Below are 21,973 nucleotides of genomic sequence, written 5' to 3' on the forward strand. Positions count from 1 at the left end.
GATACGACGACGATTGTGATACCACCATCTAACATTTAGATGCTGACACTACCTTTCATTCTGGAATATCCCAAAACATTTCAGAACAATACATACATTATTCATTTTGCCTCTCACTGAAAAGCAGCCACCTCTGGAACAAAGCTAAGAAGCTGTTTATGAGTTCAGAACCCCAAGCTTTTAATACAATTGCAGGAATTAAATGCTTTTAAAGCTCTGGCCATGGTCTTCGACTGCCCTGAGCAGGAGAATTCCACTTTGCAAGGCTGGCCAGTTGAGTCCCTGCTGAACAGGGATTCAGTTCCACCAGTTCTTGGCTCATCAACTGCATGGAGGTCTGTGTGAGGGGCTCAAGACCCCATCCTTCCCACAGTTCAGTAGTCAGTCACATCAGGGGTCAGTTCCTGCTTTCCTCCCATTGCCATCATCTGATCAGTGGAAGTAGGGGAGGACTTGTGGGCAGTAAGTTCTCTGTCTCCCCTCCCCTCCAAATTGCTGCACTTCCTTCCTACAATGATTATGGAGCAGTACTAGAGAGAGAGAGGGCATCTGCTGGAGGCCTCCCATTCTTACAGAGAAAACCTGGGGAAAGCAGGAGAGGGGAGGGGATAGGGTGGGCAGTACTTCATCTTTAAAAATTAGTTTGCATCTCAAAAATAAAATTACAGACCTGTAGCATTTTAGGAGTTCACAGCAAATGACAGAACTCTTTAAGGCACAAAGCAAAGAATGATCTGGTGGCTAAAGCACAGGATCTGGAGTCAGGAGATATGAATTCCATGGAAGGTTCAGAGACACATGTCCTCAGTGACCTCAGGCAAATCACATAACCACTCACCATCTGTGTAATACAGATAACGCCTACTTCTTAAGAGGCTCTGAAGCATTTCTGAGAGGCTCTGCTGAAAGACACTATGAAGCAGTGTGGCCCAGCAAACAGGGAAGAATGGGGTTCTGTTCCCAGCTTTGTCACTGACCTATTGTATGATTTAGGCCAATTCACTATCTCTTTCTGTACTTGAGTTTCCCCATCTGTAAAAGGAAATAAAAATATTGGCCCATCTTTGTGAAGTGCTTTGAGGTCTGTAGATGAAAATGGCTATACAGCAACTAATGAATATTACTGACACTGGAGAGGGAATTTACAGTTACGGTAAAGCAATGCACTGAAATTGGTATACAGCCATGGGTCTGGTATATGACATAAGTGCCATTTACTTAAGTAAGACTACTCAATCTGGGTATGATCCAATGTGAATTATTCAGAAACTATATCAAATTAAACAGAGTGGGTATGAACTTTTTAAAAAAAATCAGTGTCAGTAAGTCATAGAGTATAGTCACAGAAAAGCCATGACTCCTAAATGCGAATACAGCTGGTCTTATGAGACAATAGCTAGGAAACTCAAAGCTAAAGCAAATTACTTCCCTTTACTTTAAAGCAGGGATCGGCAACCTGTCAGAAGTGCTGTGCCGAGTCTTCATTCATCCGCTCTAATTTAAGGCTTTGCGTGCCAGTAATACATTTTAACGTTCTTAGAAGGTCTGTTTCTATGAGTCTATAATATATAACTAAACTATTGTTGTATGTAAGGTAAATAAGGTTTTTAAAACATTTAAGAAGATTCATTTAAAATTAAATTAAAATGCAGAGACCGCCGGACCGGTGGCAAGGACCCAGGCAGTGTGAGTGCCACTGAAAATCAGCTTACGTGCCGCCTTCGGCACCCGTGCCATAGGTTGCCTACCCCTGCTTTAAAGTATTAAAAGAACAAAACACAAAATCCCACCCCTCACTGGTAAGAGTTAAGGAGGGAGCACTTGTTTTAATTTTGATTTTCCTAGCTTTTGCCACTTTTCTCAACACTTCAATAATACTTAACACTATAAACACTTTTCAATTTCAAAGCACTTTATGCACATTAATTAATTCATTCTCACAATCTCCTTGTAAGGTAGGAATTATTATCCTGCATATTATAAATGGGAATCTGAAGAAGAGACATTAAATGAATTGCCCAAAGTCATAGAGGGAGTCAGGGCTGGGATTAGAGCCCAAGAGTTAATGGAGGTGGTTTTTGGTGCTCTATACTTAAAGAGGATTTATTATTATTATTATTTTTTAAGAAATGATGATGGGAGCATTAAAAAATACAAAAGGAACTGTAACAGCTCTCAAGTGAACACATGCATGAGGTCATGCCAATCCATAATGTAACGACACTGACAAAAGCATATTATTTAGATAATTAAACCCATAGTTAAGAAAGTGTGATAATTTGCTGATAGACTGCTAGTATCTCCCACACACAGTATGAGCGATATCCCAGAGCCTAAACTTTGTACTCTGCAGAACATCAAATTAAGAATTATGTTTACATCGGTATCTGTCTCTCTAACAGAAATGTAATCTTGCTAATGCTGATCTGGGTGGCAGTCCAAATATTTTTAATATGCAAGTCCGCCCCCTAGTGAAATTAAAGATGAAGTTTTAGAATATGTATGGCGGTGACTGCTCAGAATGGAATCAGATTTTATGGCATTTTAATAACTATGCCACACTTCATTCCCACTTGAACAACAGGAAAAAATAAATCAAATAGAGCTAATTTGTGAATTACTCCTTTGCAAATGTCTTTGGTTACTTTTTAATCCACAGGCCCTGCTGGGGGGATGGCTTGGTAGTCTAAACTTCAGATTAAAAATACCTAGAACCACACACATAAACACCTGAAACCAAAGCTCCAATAGCTCAGTGTCGCCCTTCCAAGGCAGATAAACTGAGTTCTACACAATTTACCAGGGCTTTGGAGCAGAGCCTGGAGCTGGAGCGCGGACCAGTAGATTTTATGCCTGGAGCTGGAGCAAAACAAAAATTTGATTGCTCCAAATCCCTGCAATTTACTATGTCTATGAGGAACTGGAGTGAGGTGGTCATTTTGAAGACACCTTATAAACTGATATCCTATTTGCTTAGCATGGACATGTGAGATCCTCTAGGCTTCTCTAGCTGGGCTTCTACTCTGTTCAAAGGAGTCTGAATGTACTAAATATGGAAATTCATTCTAACATTCTGGATCATGAAATGAAATGGCATGCTTCAGACACAGATGAATTCAACCTTTGCAATGCCAATGGGAATCGCAAATGAAGTCCACAGATCAAAAGGTATAGGAACCTCCCAAATCTGTTCCCAGTTATGACTGCTATATCATAAAACACAGCTCATTCGAAAGGATATCACCAGTAAGAATGGCCATATAAACAATAATGGTGGTGAGCAAGTTCTTGCTACAAGCTTTCACAGCTGTGACTTTGCCGATGTTCAGGTTTGCTTTAATGCATCTACATGAACAAAATATGCTAGCAAAACACCTTGCAAACATGCTACATGTGCTTTTTGATCTGATGCAGTCCCATCATGAACAAACTCTACACTGGACAAGTCATGATAAAATTGATCTTCAGAGCAGAGTTTATTTTTTAAATTTCACTGTCAGACTATGAAAACAGAGTCATCCAGCTTGCAAAACTACCCATCAATATTAGCTTAAATAAATTTAGGTCTAGTGGACCAGCAAACTTACCCAGAAGGAGGACAGGGCATGTGTTGTCTGTTCAGTGATGACAGAATAATTCCACCTCTGTATACCACTAAAAGGAATTAAGCAAACCTGTTAGCGTTTACTCATTTCTCTACATACTTAGTCCCTAATTCAGGACAGCCCTTACACACAAGTACAAGTCCCACTGAGGTCAATGGAATTTAAGCACATGCTTAATGTTAAGCAAGTACTTAAGTGCTAACCTGAAAAGTGTTAATTGCTTTCCTGAAATGGGGCCATAAACACTTGCTAACATCTCTACAACTTACTAAATGCAAAATCTCCACTAATGTAATATTAGGGTTGCACAGTTAAATTCACTAAAGAGTAAAAAATACAAAAGTTAAGCATTTTAAAAGCAATGTTAACTGTGCCACATTTCCACATCCCACATGGACCACAGCTTAGCAGAGAGACCATCTCCCTCCCGTTCACACTCATGTAATGTCCCTCTGGCAACTGCAGTAATTGCTTATCGGAAAAAATATTTTTCAAATATGTGGTGAATTTTTATCAAACTTCTCACGGGTCTCTTTCCCTCTGAGGGCTAGCTATAACATGCTTTCCTTCGAGTTTGTAACACTGATCATTTCTGAGTTGAAAGTAAAAAAGCTGCAATTCTGTCCCATAATTCAAAAAGACAAAATCAATCCATTTCCAAGAAAATTCCCCTTTATTTCCAAAAATGTGAAGTTTCAATCCCAAATGGATACAATCCTACTTTTGTTTGTACAGTACTACTGTTTGGCCCTCAGGCACTACCATAATCAATATGATTATTAATAATAGTTTCCCAAAAGTTATAAGCCATTTTATATCTGACAAAAAACAAAGTGAGTCAGTTGTATCCAGCAAATATTTAAATGTGCATTTTGCAAGCAGTGGAAAATTCCTACTGTGCTCAATCCCATGTGCATTGATTTTGTTATTTTCCACTCAATTCTTTTTCTGACTTAACAACTCCTTCCTTGAGGAAGACTACTTTTAAAAGATCAGCAGTGGAAAGACAGTCTCCTGCATGTTCTTAAAGTGGGAATTTTTATTTCAGAGACACATAACCCAAACATGACTAAAAGAATTCACTTGAAACTTATTTTAAGTAATCATCTTAGAACATATACCAAGCATGGAAACTTTCAGTCCAGAATGAGAATTCTGGGGAAAGACATGAGTAAAAGAAAATACAAGATGATAATGAAAACCTTTTGCAACCTTAACTGTTGCTACCAGAGAAACCACAGCCTTACACTATATCCTGGTGAGTTTCTGGAGACAGTTATTTACCAGCTACTCCTCTCATCTGATAAGCCGATGAAAGAGCAAGACATGCACGTCAGAAATTCATGATAGTGAGGTTCAATAAAGTATGCCTATAGTCTAGTTACTATACATCCCATCTATAAAACAGATCTGCACAGCTAGGTTAATGTGCCATTAAGTGCACTGTGATATGTTCACCCAAATGTCAACAATGTCCACAAATAAACTGCACTGTAAGACTGTAGTAAAGAACGTCAATGAGAGCACAGAGTATGTTAACAAGAAAGGAACTGCTCTACAACGTCAGTACCTTCATATTTACATTATTTGGTCACAGCTGCATAATGAAGAGCAGGAGCTGATTAAAAGACAAAGAGCACATGTACACATATGTGAATATCAGTTTATCCCTTTTCTATTATATGAAATATCTAACAAGCACCTTGATCATTAAAATTCTAATGTGATATATACCGAATACAGTGATCATGTTTCTATTCTCACATAGGGCTACTTTCTTCCAAGGGCTATGCTCATTTCATCTTTGCATTTCACCTTTAACACAGTTCATTTTAAGGACTAACAAAAACTGTTAAGTGTCTTTAGAAAAGAAACTTTTTGTGGCATGGACGTACACAAAACCTTCAAAGCAAAACTTTGTGGGGTTTAGGTTTCCTTCTCTGAACTCACAAATGAGTTCTGTGCATAATGTTAATCTGACGCAGTTTCAGATGAGCTGTTCAAACCCTTCCCCTGACTATGTTAGAATAAAAACAGATTTTTTTTAACAAAAACTTTCTGTTAAATTACTGCAAGTGCAAAACTACAACAAAAAGTGATTATAAAACTATCTGTGCATCAGGTGAGCCAAATATGGCTCCTTCTTCTGCACATAATTACTGCAGATTCTATCTCCCCATCTACAAAAGACTGTCTGAGGAACTCATATCCAGGCATACATTGGATTTTTGGGAAGCATTTCACTATATATTGGAGTATCTTCTTGTTCCATGTGTGCAAGTGTTAGAAAAAGCACTGGAAATTACCCATGTTACCTGTTGTCTGACCATAAGCAAGTCACTTCCCTCAGAGTAAAAAAGTGGATAACAAGCTGTCTAGAGTACCTGGCAGGAGAACTGTGAAGCGTTTTGAGATGTGAAGTATTATATAAAAGGACAAAGTATTATTACTAATAAAGTCACTGAACCTTATCTGTTTTTTAAATAAAAACCATAGCTCTGGCCCAATGGCATTAAAAAAAAATCAACATTTTAATTTTTAGAGACTTCCATATGCATCAAAGATTTCTCTGTTTCTGAGACAATGGTTATTCTGTCTTGGAGATGACAGCTCAGAAAAGATAGTGTGAAACACTGCATTGATCACTTGCATATACTGTTGTTCAGCAATGACAAGATTCTGTCAAGCCCATGGTTTATATATTGATCAGATGGGGCAGATGTGTTTGTTTTTGAGGAATTTCAACGTAGTTCAGAAAAAGTTCTATAATGGGACAGCTTCTTTGCATCTACTGCTTAGTTTCAGCATTTGGACGCTACTTTCAATCTTGCAATGTGTCATTAATTCTGTGCTTTTCTGCTGGCATAATTAAACCACCCCAATGAGCAGTGTTAGCTATGCTGGCAGGAGAGTATCTCCTGCCAACATAGCACTGTCCACACTAGCACTTTTGCCGGTGAAACTTATGTTGGTCAAAGGTGTGTTTTTTCACACCCTTGACTGGTTTGCCAACAAAAGTGCTAATGTAGACAAAGCCTATTTCTTCCTATTTAAACCCCTGCATCTTGTGATTAGCACAATAATATTCCCGATAACATCACCTGTTTGCACTCCTTATTCTGCCTCAACTAACTGGAATGCTGTCAGCTGAGGCAATTTCTTTTTTAAACCCCCAACTGTAAATCTTTCTTTTCTCTTTTCCCTAAAGCATTCTGTGATGCTGTGTCAGAAGAATGCTACATAAATATTGAACTGTATATGGTCTTACATTGGGCAACTCTCCTAGCTCCTTAGTGCCATACTGACATCTAATGGCAGCGCTGAAAAATTGCAAATTCACATCACTGCTTAAAGCAAGGTACATCACTGTGCCAGGAAACGAGGGATTGATGGTAGTGATATATTTTCATCATTTTATTTCAACAACTGCTTACAGATGAAGGGTGATAATAAACCCCACCAGAGATTACAACATAAAAATATTGACAATTAGTGGCTTTCTGTGGTAAGAATGGGAAACTTCATGAATTTAGCTAGTAGTGTGTTAGCAAGAAGCGCTGCATGGCAACTTTCATTAAGGCATCAGCTGCCAACTAATAAGTTTCAGTTCTGTTTTACAAACCCAAACGATCCCCACAACCCCTCAAAAAGAACAGGTCGGTTCCTATTGTCTCCCGAAGCTGGTTTTTTGTCTCCAAAAACACCGAAGTCCTTTGGCCACCCTCGTATGTTCAATCAACACCGTATGTTCAGTCTCCCCTTTGGACGTCTCAAGTTTGTATTCACCAAGCGAAGCCCCAATGAAAAGTTTGTGAGGTGCTTAATGTTGCGCCGACTGCAGCCCGCCCAAGCGCCCGCTTAGCGCTGGGGGGAGAGCGGGAGGGGCTTGCCGAAGCCCCAGGACCCAGTCACGGGCCACCCGCCTCTCAGCACCGAGCGGCGCGGCCCAGGAGCGGCACCCCGCTGAGGGCTCCGTGCAGCCAGCAGCGCGCCGCCGAGGGACGCCAGGGGCGGGGGGGGCGGACCCAGCACTGCCCGGCCTCGGGGGCCGCTGGGACCTGCCGTGCCTGGGGCTGCTCCCGCCCCGGGGCTCGGCACCGCACAGAGACGAGCCGCTCCCTGCTCTGCCCCCAGCCAGGCAGGGTCTGGGCTCCGCCTCCCCGGCCCGGCCCGGCCCATGGCGGGCTGCGGGGATCTGCGGAGCTGCTCCGGCCACTCACCTGACGCCGCGCCGGAAGCCGGTAACAGCGAGCGGGCTCTGTGGTGCGGCGCCCAAATCCTTCCCCGCAGCCCGGCGGCGCGGGTTCCCTGTGACACACGCCGCTCGCCGCAGCGCCCCCTGCCGGCCTCCGCTCGGGGGCCCCCCACAACGGTGCAGAAACGTGCCGGGCTGAATAGCGCCCCCAGGCGGAGCCTGCCCGGCCCCTCCCTCGTGCCCGCGTCCCGGCGGGTTGTCCGGGGGTGGGGCGTTCTCAGGGACCTGCTCTTTCGCCTCAGGCCCCACGTTGTACAGCGCCTGTGGAATGGCCGCGCGTTATGCAAATAGCAAATGAGGCTCCCAGTGTCCTGCCCCTCTCATGTCCCCTCTTCTCATCGCCCCTGTGCAGGCCCGAGCTCCTGAGTCTGACCTCCTATGCAGCCCTTCCAGTCCCCGCCCTTTGTTGCCTGTCTCAGTCAATAGGAAAACCCCACAGCAGTGAGTCGCAGAGCCTGGGGCAACTGACTTGGATTTGCAGCAGCAGGACTCCTGCTACTGGACTGAAAATAGCAGTGTAGATATTTGGATTGGGCTAGAATCCAGGCTCCAAAACCTGGGGAGGATGGAGAGTCTCAGAGCCCAGATTCCAGCCCATCAGGAGCATCCATATTGCTCTTTTTAGACTAAATCTCAGTTGACTCCAGACTTCCAGCCCCGCTGTAATGGGGTTTTGTTTTTGTTTTCTGCAGGGTTCTCAGTTCCCTTTGTTTCTGCTCTGTCTTTTTTCAGTTTGGGTATCTACTCGGCATTCTAAATAAAAATATAACATCAATTTATATAATGGTTTTAGTATTGTTTTCTCTCCCGTTATTTTGATTACCTAATATTTTATTTGCTTTTTGACTTCTGCTATGTATTGAACAGAAGTTTTCATTGAACTATCCACAGTGATATCCAGGTCTTTCCCCTGAGTGCTTACATTTCATTTAGATCCCAGCAATGTGTATGAATGGGCTAAATTATTTCTTATTGTGCACAACCTTTCATTCGCCAGTGTATCTTGTCTGCCATCAAACTGCCCGGTCAGATAGTTTTGTTAGATCCCTATGCAGTTCCTCACAGTCTTACCTAGTCTTGACTAAAACTAAATAATCTTGTGTCATTGACCAATATTGCCAGCTCCCTGTCACCCCTCATTCCAGATCGTTTACATATTAAACCACTCCAGTTCTAATACAGACCTTAGGGTAACTCACTGTTAATCTTTTGCCATTTTGAAGATCAATCATTAGTTCAAACTTCTTGTTTTCTCCTAGCTGTCAATATCTAATGAGACAAAACTTCACCTCTCATCCCATGATTACTTAGTTTTCTTAAGAGCCTGTTGTAAGAGACTTTGCATAATTAGCACAGGAAAAATATAAAATTCTGATGTGAGATGTAAATACAGAAGTATGGCTTCCAAAAGCCGCTAATCAACAGAACTGTTTTCTTGCCAGAAAGAAAGGAGAGCAGCTGCAGTTCTCAGGTGATGCTCTGGCACACCAATGATTTATGGAATTCCTAGTCTGCAGAATTTTTGTAAAATGAGCAATAAGTGATTGGGGTGTATTTGACAGGATATGGCCCCATAGAAAGATCTGTCTCTTATCTTATAAAATGCCCCACAAAATGACTCAGTTGGAGATCAGCTATTTGACAGAACCTGTTGCTACAGGCACAGGAAAGAAACCTTCCAAACAGCATGTAAGGAGAGCTGTTCTTCCTCTCCCTGAAAATAAAATGGAGATGGTTCTTAATTGTAAGTGGGCTCTTGATACTGCCATTCAACCCGAATATCCCCAGAAAGAGGGACTAGGACTTGACTGTCATTCCAAAACACTAAGCAGAGGAACCCACTGATTCACTAGGCCACAACATCATTCAATACAAAAAAGCTGCACAAACAGGGAGACCTATTTGTACTCTTCTTGTCTCTAATCAAATTGGCTCTTTGTTTCTCAGAACACACACCCACTCTTTGCAGCCACATACTCTAGGTGGATTCAGCAGGCTTACAATTGTGGGGGTCTCTCCAAGTAAGAAAATGGCTCCAAACTGGCAAAGGAGCCAGGACTTGTCTTCCTCTGGTCCAAATTCCAGAGAGGAAGATTGGGCAGTGAGCAGGAATGGCTCCAGGCACCAGCACGCCAAGCGCGTGCCTGGGGCGGCAAGCCACGGGGGGGGTGATCTGCCAGTCGCTGCAAGGGCGGCAGGCAGGTTGCCTTCGGCGGCATGCCTGCAGAGGGTCTGCTGATCCCGCGGCTTCGACGGACCTCCCACAGGCGTGCCGCCAAATCCGCAGGACCGGGGACATCCCACAGGCAAGCCGCCGAAGGCAGCCTGCCAGCTGTGCTTGGGGCGGCAAAATACCTAGAGCCGCCTCTGGCGGTGAGTTACCTCTCCTACTGCTGAATTGGCTTAGTAACTGTTTATCTGCCTATCCTTCTTGTGCTGCTGAAGGAGATTGCTGTGTTATCCCACCCTCTGACTTCACCACCTCAATCAAGCTTCACAATTATCGTTGCTGTGTACAGTATTAAATTGTTTGTTTAAAACTTATACTGTGTGTATGTGTGTGTGTGTATACACATATATATATATATAGTCTTTTGTCTGGTGAAAAAAATTTCCCTGGAACCTAACCCCCCTTATTTACATTAAATCTTATGGGGAAATTGGATTCGCTTAACATTATTTCGCTTAAAGTCACATTTTTCAGGAACATAACTACAACGTTAAGCAAGGAGTTACTGTATTATATTGATATGATTTTTTTATTTTTGACTGTGTACAGAAGCTTACCAGGGTCTTCGCAGAACACAGAGAAAGGCATAGCACCTGGCCAGAAGTGCTTACTATCTAATTTTATGCATTCCACCTTTTCTTTGTGAAATTCAGTGAAATACTTGGAGTACAATGCAATAGGTGAACAAATCTGTGTTTTATGTGCTTTATACAGATTTGAGGCCAGACCTGCATTCAGTTATACACAAATGTGTGCAACCGAGATGGCAATCTCAACATCTATGTTCAGGCAGAGATTAAACAGTCTCCTCTGTCAATATTTAGGTTGACTCCGCCTACTTTTGCTCATTTCCTTTAAATCTTTGTGTTTCTGAACCCATTGAGTAATAAAGGGAGTATTTAGCAAAGTATGACTTACAGGCTGCTAACTTCCTTGTTAGCCCTGAATTCCAGGCAGGTGCACCTGTCTGTCAGCAAAGAGCTGGGTGAGGCTTTAGGCAGCTGCCAAGATATCCAGATCCTGAAGGACTTTAGAGAGGAATCTGTGTGTAAACAGAGAGAAAATGGCATATCGAGACTTAGTGAGAGGCTGGCATGAAGGAATTCTGGCTATGGATAAGGGTGACTGGGACTCTGCCTTGAAAATCTTCTCCAGTATCGAAGAGCCATCCTCCAGGATCTATTTCAACATAGGCTGTGTGCATCTCTTAACAGGGAACCTTGAGGGAGCCTTGCAGGTGAGCAAAAGAAAGAAAAGTAAAGCAAGTCAAAAATATAGGAAGGGAATCTGTGTTTTGTGTTTACTTTTATCTGGGAAAGAGATGGTTAACTCTGAATGGGAAGTGGAAATCTGCAATTATATTATTTCTTACGAGATTTTCAAGTTATTATTATTTGAATTACTATAGCGCAGATAGAATGGGGAAAGAAAATTATACTTTGCTACTGAACAAACCTTACAGAACATATTTCAGAGGAATTTATGGTTGCCTGATTTTGGACAAATCTAATTCTGTTCCTGCTCATGAGTCCAAGAACAAGCCAGATTCTCTTACATTCTGTTTCTCCCCCTTCCTCAGTCAGTAAAGACCTTGATCATTGAAAACTGTGACTTAGATTTATATGTGATGGCACATCTAAGTAAACTCTGGTGGTTTTCCCAATGTGGCTATGAATTAATAATGGCTCATTAATGGTAAATGTATGTAATTGTCACAGTGGGTTACACCCGAGCGGCCAATCTCAGGTCAGACCCTCCAGACTAGTGGTATATTCTATAATTACATACCACCAAACCAATAACAAATCTGCACTCCTGGTTTACTATATTAGCCTCACCCTGCAAAGTAATTCACACTGGAAAACATAATCCCAACTACACATATAAAATGATAGGGTCTAAATTAGCTGTTACCACTCAAGAAAGATCTTGGAGTCATTGTGGATAGTTCTCTGAAAACATCCACTCAATGTGCAGCGGCAGTCAAAAAAGCAAACAGAATGTTGAGAATCATTAAGAAAGGATAGATAATAAGACAGAAAATATCATATTGCCTCTATAAAAATCCATGGTACACCCACATCTTGAATACTGTGTGCAGATGTGGTTGCCCCATCTCAAAAAAAAATCTATTGGGATTGGAAAAGGTTCAGAAAAGGGCAACAAAAATTATTAGGGGTATGGAACACCTTCCATATGAGGAGAGATGAATAAGACTGGGACTTTTCAGCTTGGAAAAGAGGTGACTAAGGGGGGATATGATAGAGGTCTATAAAATCATGACTGGTGTGGAGAAAAAGAATAAGGAAGTGTTATTTACTCCTTCTCATAACACAAGAACTAGGGGTCACCAAATGAAATTAATAGGCAGCAGGTTTAAAACAAAAAAAAGGAAGTATTTTTCACACAATGCACAGTCAACCTGTGGAACTCCTTGCCAGAGGATGTTGTGAAGGCCAAGACTATAACAGGGTTCAAAAAAGACTTAGATAAGTTCATAGAGGATAGATCCATCAATAGCTATTAGCCAGGATGGGCAGGGATGGTGTCCCTAGCAGAGACTAGAAAGTGGGAATGGGTGACAGGGGATGGATCACTTGATGATTCCCTGTTCTGTTCATTCTCTCTGGGGCACCTGGCACTGGCCACTGTCAGAAGATAGGACACTGGGCTAGATAGATCTTTGATGTGACCCAGTATGGCCATTCTTATGTTCACAGAGCCACAGGTAGTGCTCTTGGGCGCTCCACCCAGACAAACTTGGGCGCTCCACCCAGACAAACTCCACTTACCACCCAGACAAACTGGACTTAATGATGAAAGGTTATTACAGCCAATATTCACCACACATTAGGTCAGGGGTGGCCAACTTGTGGCTCCAGAGCCACATGTGGCTTTTCAGAAGTTAATATGCGGCTCCTTGTATAGGCACCAACTCCGGGGCTGGAGCTACAGACATCAATATTTCAATGTGCCAGAGGGCGCTCACTGCTCAACCCCTGGCTCTACCACAGGTCCTGCCCCCACTCCACCCCTTTCTGTCCCCTCCCCTGAGCGGGAGGCACTGATCGGTGGAGCTCCCAGTGGGTGAGAGGCACTGGGAGGTGGGGGGTGGAGCTGACTAGGGGCTGCTGACATATTACTGTGGCTCTTTGGCAATGTACATTGATAAATTCTGGCTCTTTCTCAGGCTCAGGTTGACCACATGTGCATTAGGTTCTTTCAGCCCTCAAAAGTCAGTCACATACCTCAGGTCAAGATATACTCCAGATCTCACCTAAGACAGTGCTGACAGCCAATTTCTTTAGTAAACTAAAGGTTTATTAGCTAAGAAAAGAAAATGAGAGTTACTGGGAGATTTAAAGCAGATAAAATACATTACAGGTGAATTAGTGTTTGTAATGCAAATGATGTAGAGACATAATGTTTGCTATTTTTCCATAAGTTCCTCAGGGTTTCCTAAAATGGCTTTTGGGGACCCCTGTCTTGCATCTGGAACCCTCCGTTCATATGGATCAGAGAGGAAGGATCACTCCCAAGCCATTTTCCTGGCAGGTGTTTCTATCACAACAGTGTTTTCCTCTTCGGAAGAATGGGCAATGTAGACAGTTTGTGAATCTCCATTTTCAAACCAATGACCCTTGCTTTGAAATCCGGAAGCTTCCTAAATTGCAGTTCTAAAGCAGTTTTCATTAAGCTTTCACATCAAATGCATTCTTATCATAAAACGAACACACTTTACACTAGAATTATCTAATTACCGGAGAGTACATACTGGGACAGGCAGAAGCACTCTTCATTAGCTTTTACATTGTCTACGTATTAAGTAAATTCACACCTAAACAATAAATACAGGCTTTCTGACCTAATGTGAATTAAGTAGACTCATACAAATGCGAAGGTAATCACAGAGTTACAAGACATGAAAAAAGACATAGCGACAGTTACCCTAATATACGTCAAACAGGATATAGATCAAGGGTCGGCAACCTATGGCACACGTGCCAAAGATGGCACACGAGCCGATTTTTAATTGCATGCTGCTGCCTGGAGTTCTTTTTCCCTTGCACTGGAGTCCTGGCCAGTGCAAGGGAAAAAGGAAAAAGCATGGAGAGTCTAGACTAGCACAGTGTGTTTGCATTTCTCTATGTGATTGTCACATACCCCTGTAACGGGATTCATAGACCCCATCCCTGGGCTAGCAGAGAAAGAACTAGTCCTTTGTCTAAGGAAGGGCCACATCTGTTTGTATTGATTGCAGGAGAACACACAATGGGGTAGAGACAACTGGAAGGAAGGGGTGGGCTTGCTCGTGCTCAATAATAAAAAGTCAGTTGCTGAAAAAAGCAGAGAGGAAGGAGTGTAATGGGAGAACAGTGCCTGAAGGTATATTTTACTCCAATGAAGGGAGAAGCCTGGCTGGAAGGGCTGTGTGGGCCCTGGGAAGGGTGAAGGGACAGAGCCATGAAGTCCTGCATACCAGAGAAGGAACTGATTGTTCTTTGTGTGGGTCAAGTGAATGTCTGATATTTTCATCTTGTAGGTTAATACAGCGATGTGGAAAAACTGAGGCAGAATGGTGTACCCCATGGAGAGCGGCAGTGACCCTCTGAAAGCCCCACATGGGTGTGCAAATTCAGGAAAGGGAGAGGGCCAAGGAGCCTTCCTGACCTTATAGCCCTTTGTAGTGTGAGGGCACAGTCTGGCTTGGGTCTGTGCTTTTCAACAGCCTTGACACAGCTCCCTTTTCAAATGCACACAGTTCCAGTCTAAACTGTGTACAGAAAATCCAGGATTTCAGGCCTCATCCGTTCTCATCTGCATTTCACTTATTTAAAATCATGGTAAAGGAGATGCACCCCGTACTTTCCAAAAGCACATACTAACTAAAATAACCTTCCTGGATGGGGTTCTGCTTTGACACCCACTGCCATGAATTAAGGTTACCACAGTTATGCAATGGCTCCCTTTATTCATCTGGGAAGTAGGCCCATCTGTGGGTTTAAGATAAGCAGGAATACTGACTTTTATGTGTATGTTGAGGACTCTTTCCATTTTCTCCTTCACATCCCCCACTCTCCATCCTATCACCACCTGCTTTCAATGATCCCCTCTCAAATCAAGTAGTTCCCAAAATGATTTTCCCCATAGCTCACCTGTGTCTGCTCGCAGTGGCCAAGAACAGGCTATACAAGGTGCTTCCAGGTGTGAACAGCCAATTATGCTTCAGGCAAATAGGCCTTCAGATTACAGGAGCCTGGAGCTGCATTACACAATTCTGATTCCTAACAGCATTATTTTAGGAACATTCCATCACTCTCTTCCGGGACTGGTTCTAATCTGCAACATATCATTTTGATTGTTCACATGCATTCTCCCACACACAGGAACTGCTCCTGGCTTTCAGCCACCATGCCCTTCCATAGCTCTAACAAATGCCTTGCAATCATATCTGTCAGGCACTGGCTTTGTTATGTGGTTTAGCTAACTTTTCTCATGTCTGTATTTTTCTTCTTAGGCCTTTGATAAAACAGTTACCAAGGACAACCATCTAGCTATTGGCTTCTTTCAAAGAGGGTTTGTCTGTCTGCAGTTAGAAATGTAAGTGTAAAGCTTGGTTCAATTCACTCTTTGCCTCTCTTTCTTGAATGATATTTCACCCTTCTGAAGTGCATTTTGTCCAGTGTTCTCAACACACTTTGCAAATATCAGTTAATCCTCAGAAGATCTTTGTCAGTTAGGTCAGTATAATCTCCATGTTACAGCTGGGGAGGCTGAGGTTTAGAGAAGGGAAGTGACTTCCCCAAGGCCTCAGAGTGAATCAGTGGTATAGCAAGGTACAGAACACAGACTCTGATTACCATGCTGCATTGTTTGTGTACTCAGACACCACAAAGGCAAAAGGTAATAAACTTAAAGACCATATAACTTGTAGACATAGCATATACACCCTCTCGAAAACTCTGGTATCTGGGTCCATCCAGAATCTTCCAGCCATTGAGCAAAGACCAGAAACATAGAAGTCACCATAGTAAATCAGACAATTGATCTATCAAGTCTGGTATCCCGCTTCCCCAGGAAAGACTGTTTACTACGACTGTCAATTAATCACAGCTAACTCACACAATTAACTCAAAAAAAGTAATCACGATTAAAAACATTAATTGCAGTTTTAATTGCACTGTTAAACAATAGAATACCAATTGAAATTTGTTAAATATTTTGGATTTTCTTCTACATTTTCATATATATTTTATTCTGTGTTGCAATTGAAATCAAAGTATATATTAATTTTGATTACAGAAACCTGGTGGAGTGGGGACAATCAATGGGACACAATCATTCCGGAGTACAAAATATATCAGAAGGACAGAACAGGTCGTGCGGGCAGGGAGGCGGGGGTTGGGGGGAAGCATGGCACTATATGTGAAAGAAAATGTAGAATCAAATGAAGTAAAAATCTTAAATGAATCCACCTATTCCATAGAATCTCTATGGATAGTAATTTCATGCTCTAATAAGAATATAGAAGTAGGGATCTATTATCGACCACTTGACCAGGACAATGATAGTGACGATGAAATGCTAAGAGAGATTAGAGAGGCTATCAAAACAAAGAACTCAATAATAGTGGGGGATTTCAATTATCCCCATATTGACTGGGTACATGTCAGCTCAGGACGAAATGCAGAGGCAAAATTTCTTGATACTTTAAATGACTGCTTCTTGGAGCAGCTGGTACAGAAACCCACAAGGGGAGAGGCTATTCTCGATTTAGGCCTGAGTGGAGTGCAGGATCTGATCCAAGAGGTAACTATGGCCTGGTCTAAACTATGAGTTTATCTCTAATTTAGCAGCGTTAAACCGAATTAACCCTGCACCTGTCCACACAACAAAGCCCTTTATTTCAATGTAAAAGGCTCTTAATATCGATATCTGTACTCCACCCCGACGAGGGGAGTAGCCTGAAATCGGTATCGCCATTTTGAGTTAGGATTAGTGTGGCTGCAATTTGACAGTATTGGCCTCCAGAAGCTATCCCACAGTGCACCATTGTGACCACTCTGGACAGCAATCTGAACTTGGATGCACTGGCCAGGTAGACAGGAAAAGCCCCACAAACTTTTGAATTTCATTTCCTGTTTGCCCAGCGTGGAGTGCTGATCAGCACAGGTGACCAAGCAGTCCCAGAATCAAAAAAGAGCTCCAGCGTGGACCGTACGGGAGATACTGAATCTGATCTCTGTATGGGGAGATGAATCTGTTCTATCAGACTCCGTTCCAATAGACGAAATGCCAAAGCATTTGAAAAAATCTCCGAGGCTATGATGAACAGAGGCCACAACAGGGACTCAACACAGTGCTGAAACTTAAAGAGCTGAGACAAGTGTACTAGAAAGCCAAAGAATGAAATGGACACTCACGGAGGGAGGGGCGACTGACGACTGTAGCTATCCCACAGTTCCCGCACTCTCCGAAAACCATTTGAATTCTTGGCTGAGCTCCCAAAGCCTGAAGGATCAAAAACATTGTTGCAGGTGGTTCAGGGTATATGTCGTCCCCCTCTCCCCCCCGTGAAAGCAAAGGGAAAAAAATCCTTTCTCACCTTTTTTCATTGTCACCGTATGTCTACTGGATGCTGCTGGCAGACGCGGTGCTGCAGCGCTACACAGCAGCATCCTCTTCCCTTCCCTTCCCTTGCCTTGCGGATGGCAGACAGTGCAGTAGGACTGATAGCTGTCATCGTCGTCCTGTGAGTGCTCCTGGCTGGCCTCAGTGAGGTCGGCTGGGGGCGCCTGGGCAAAAATGGGAATGACTCCCAGGTCATTCTCTTCTTTAAGCTTTGTCTAATGGAGATTCACTCCTGCCTGGAATATCATAGCAGCTGGAGGCTCCCCTCCCCTCCCAACTTTGATATCTGCTTGTAGAGGCAATAAAGTCAGTGTTGTTTCTTATTCATGCATTCTTTATTATTTCATCACACAGATGGGGGGATAACTGTCATGGTAGCCCAGGAGGGGTTGGGGAGGAGGGAAGCAATGGGTGGGGTTGTTGCAGGGGCACCTCCTAGAATGGCATGCAGCTCATCATAGAAACAGCATGTCTGGGGCTCTGACTCGGAGCAGCCGTTTGCCTCTCTGGTTCTTTAGTAGGCTTGCCTGATATTCTAGGCAGGACTGACTCTCCATTAGACAAAACTTAAAAGAAGAGAATGACCTGGGGAGTCATTCCCATTTTTGTCCATGCGCCCCCAACCGACCTCACCAAGGCTGGCCAGGGGGACCAATGACTGCAGCAGACGGTACAGTGTGACTGGTAACCGTCATTGTCAACTTGCAAAAGGCAAGGGGATGCTGCTGTGTAGCACTGAAGTACCGCGTCTGTTAGCAACATCCAGTAGACATACGGTGACAGTGAAAAAAGGCCGAAGGGGCTCCATGGTTGCTGTGCTATGGCGTCTGGCCGGGCAATCCAGGGAAAAGGGCGCGAAATGATTGTCTGCCGCAGGGCCGGCTTTAGGCCTATTCCACCAATTGCCCCGAATCGGGCCCTCCACCTAAGAGGGCCCCATGCCCAGTGAGAATCCCTTCCCTGGCTAGAGGCGCCTTTTTAATTTTTACTCACCTGGCAGTGCTCTAGGTCTTCGGTGGCACTTCGGTGTCGGGTTCTTCGCTCGCTCTGGGTCTTCGGAGGCACTTTGGTGGTGCGTCCTTTGCTTGCTCTGGATCTTCAGCAGCGGGTCCTTCAGTGCCGCCCAGGACCTGGAGCGAGTGAAAGACCCGTTGCCGAAGTGCCGCCAAAGACTCGGAGCACTATCCAGTGAGTACAAGCCCCACATGTTTTTTTATATGTGGTTTTTTTTTTTTTTTAGTCATCTGTGCTGGGGGCCGGTCGAAACTGTTTGAATTGGGCCCTGTGCTTCCTAAAGCCAGCCCTGGTCTGCCATTGCTTTCACGGAATGAGGAGATTGAGTGACAACATTTACTCAAAATCACCCGCGACACTGTTTTTGCCCCATCGTGCATTGGGATCTCAACCCAGAATTCCAATGGGCAAGGGAGACTGCGGGGACTATGGGATAGCTATGGGATAGTTACCCACAGTGCAACACTCCGGAAATTGATGCTAGCCTCGGTACATGGATGCTCACTGCCGAATTAATGTGCTTAGTGTGGCCACGTGCACTCAACTTTATACAATCTGTTTCCAAAAGCCGGTTTCTGTAAAATTGGAATAATCCTGTAGTGTAGACATACCCTAAAACAGGACCGCTTGGAAATAGTGACCATAACATAATAACATTTAACGTTCCTATGGTGGGAAGAACACCTCAACAGCCCAACACTGTGGCATTTAATTTCAGAAAGGGGAATTATGCAAAAATTAGGAGGTTAATTAAACAGATATTAAAAGATACAGTGATTAGAGTGAAATCCCTGCAACTTGCATGGACGCTTTTCAAAGACACCATGAGAGAGGCCCAGCTTAAATGTACACCCCAAATTAAAAAACACAGTAAAAGAACTAAAAAAGAGCCACCGTGGCTTAACTACCATGTAAAAGAAGCAATGAGAGATAAAAAGGCTTCTTTTAAAAAGTGGAAGTCAAATTGTAGTGAGGTAAATAGAAAGGAGCATAAACACTGCCAAATTAAGTGTAAAAATGTAATAAGAAAAACCAAAAAGGAGTTTGAAGAACAGCTAGCCAAAAACTCCAAAGGTAATAACAAAATGTTTTTAAGTACATCAAGAAGCAGGAAGCCTCTTAAGCAACCAGTGGGGCCCGTGGATGATCGAGATACAAAAGGAGCACTTAAAGACGATAAAGTCATTGTGGAGAAACCAAATGATTTCTTTGCTTCAGCCTTCACGGCTAAGGATGTTAGGGAGATTCCCAAATCTGAGCCAGCTTTTGTAGGTGACAAATCTGAGGAATTGTCACAGATTGAAGAACAAGTCACCAGGACCAGATGGCATTCACCCAAGAGTTCTGAAAGAACTCAAATGTGAAATTGCAGAACTATTAACTATGGTTTGTAACATGTCCATTAAATCAGCTTCTGTACCCAGTGACTGGAAGATAGCCAACGTAACACCAATATTTAAAAAGGGCTCTAGAAGTGATCCCGGCAATTAATTGAAACAATCGTAAAGAATAAAATTGTCAGACACATAGAAGAACATAAATTGTTGGACAAAAGTCAACATGGTTTCTGTAAAGGGAAATCATGTCTTACTAATCTATTAGCGTTCTTTGAAGGAGTCAACAAACATGTGGACAAGCGTGTCATAAACAGATAGTTAAGGGTTAATGTCTCTTTTAGCTGTAAAGGGTTAAGAAGCTCAGTAAACCTGGCTGACACATGTTCAAAGAACCAATCGGAGGACAAGATACTTTCAAATCTCGGTGGAGGGAAGTCTTTGTTTGTGCTGTTTGTTTTGTTCGTTGTTCGCTCTTGGGACTAAGAGGGACCAGACATACATCCAGGCTCTCCAAATCTTTCTAAATCAGTCTCTCATGTTTCAAACTTGTAAGTAATCAGCCAGGCAAGGCATGTTAGTCTTATGTTTGTTTTCTCAACTTGTAAATGTTTCTTTTTGCTGGAAGGATTTTTACCTCTGTTTGCTGTAATTTTGAATCTAAGGCTAGAGGGGGTTTCCTCTGGGCTGTATGAATCTGAGTACCCTGTAAAGCATTTTCCATCCTGATTTTACAGAGATGATTTTTACTTTTTCTTTCTTTAATTAAAAGCTTTCTTTTTAAGAACCTGATTGATTTTTCCTTGTTTTAAGATCCAAGGGGATCGGATCTGGACTCACCAGGGATTGGTGGGGGGGAAAGGAGGGGGGATAGCTAATTTCTCCTTGTTTTAAGATCCAAGGGGATTGGATCTGGACTCACCAGGAATTGGTGGGGGGAAAGGAGGGGGATGGTTAATTTCTCCTTGTTTTAAGATCCAAGGGGTTTGGATCTGTGTTCACCAGGGATTTGGTGAAGTCCCTCAAGGCAACCCAGGGAGGGGAAAGTTTTGGGGGGACAGAAAGTGCCCCAGACACTGAAATTCTGGGTGGTGGCAGTGTTACGAGATCTAAGCTAGTAATTAAGCTTAGAAGGGTCCATGCAGGTCCCCCACATCTGTACCCTAAGGTTCAAAGTGGGGGAAAGAAACCTTAACAAAGGGGGATCCAGTGGACATAATGTACTTAGATTTCCAGAAAGCCTTTGACAAGGTCCCTCACCAAAGGCTCTTGCATAAATTAAGTTGTTATAGGATAAGAGGGAAGATCCTTTAATGGATTGAGAACTAGTTAAAAGACAGGGAACAAAGGGTAGGAATAAACAGTAAATTTAAAGAATGGAGAGGGGTAATTAGTAGTGTTCCCCAAGGGTCAATCCTAGGACCAATCCTATTCAACGTATTCATAAATGATCTGGAGAAAGGGGTAAACAGTGAGGTGGCAAAGTTTGCAGATAATGCTAAACTGCTCAACATAGTTAAGACCAAAGCAGATTGTGAAGAACTTCAGAAAGATCTCACAAAACTAAGAGACTGGGCAACAAAATGGCAAATGAAATTTAATGTGGATAAATGTAAAGTAACACAAATTGGGAAAATAACCCAACTATACATACAATATGATGGGGGCTAATTTAGCTACAACTAATCAGGAAAAAGATCTTGCAGTCATCGTGGATAGTTCTCTGAAGACATCCACGCAGTGTGCAGCAGCAGTCAAAAAAGCAAACAGGATGTTAGGAATAATTCAAAACGGGAATAAGACAGAGAATATCTTATTGCCCTTATATAAATCCATGGTATATCCACATCTTGAATACTGTGTACAGGTGTGGTCTCATCTCAAAAAAGCTATACTGGCATTA

General features: G+C 42.9%; 2 protein-coding genes across 8 annotated transcripts in view; one reads left to right on the top strand and one right to left on the bottom strand.

Annotated features, from left to right (window-relative positions):
- The window catches only part of EXD3 (exonuclease 3'-5' domain containing 3), a 588,712-nt gene extending 583,485 nt beyond the window's left edge, over positions 1-5,227 (bottom strand). For 4 of the 5 annotated variants that reach the window (XM_050926488.1, XM_050926485.1, XM_050926483.1 and 1 more), the window contains exons 1-2: positions 5,176-5,227; positions 3,588-3,654 (exon numbers count right to left, since the gene is read on the bottom strand). The gene's annotated coding sequence lies outside the window, so the exon portion shown is untranslated. Of the gene's footprint in view, positions 1-670; positions 842-977; positions 1,033-3,587; positions 3,655-5,175 lie in introns of all 5 variants that reach the window. The other variant, XM_050926484.1, reaches the window with a different exon arrangement.
- Positions 5,228-11,031: 5,804 nt separating this feature from the next.
- Positions 11,032-21,973, top strand: part of NOXA1 (NADPH oxidase activator 1) — a 43,895-nt gene continuing 32,953 nt past the window's right edge. For 2 of the 3 annotated variants that reach the window (XM_050926517.1, XM_050926518.1), the window contains exons 1-2: positions 11,032-11,327; positions 15,609-15,691. In XM_050926517.1, coding sequence (XP_050782474.1) covers positions 11,154-11,327; positions 15,609-15,691 — 257 coding nt within the window. In that variant the 5' untranslated portion in view covers positions 11,032-11,153. The remainder of the gene's footprint in view (positions 11,328-15,608; positions 15,692-21,973) is intronic. The other variant, XM_050926519.1, reaches the window with a different exon arrangement.

This window comes from Gopherus flavomarginatus, chromosome 17 (assembly GCF_025201925.1).
Source record: "Gopherus flavomarginatus isolate rGopFla2 chromosome 17, rGopFla2.mat.asm, whole genome shotgun sequence".
In the NCBI taxonomy this organism is placed as follows: domain Eukaryota; kingdom Metazoa; phylum Chordata; order Testudines; family Testudinidae; genus Gopherus; species Gopherus flavomarginatus.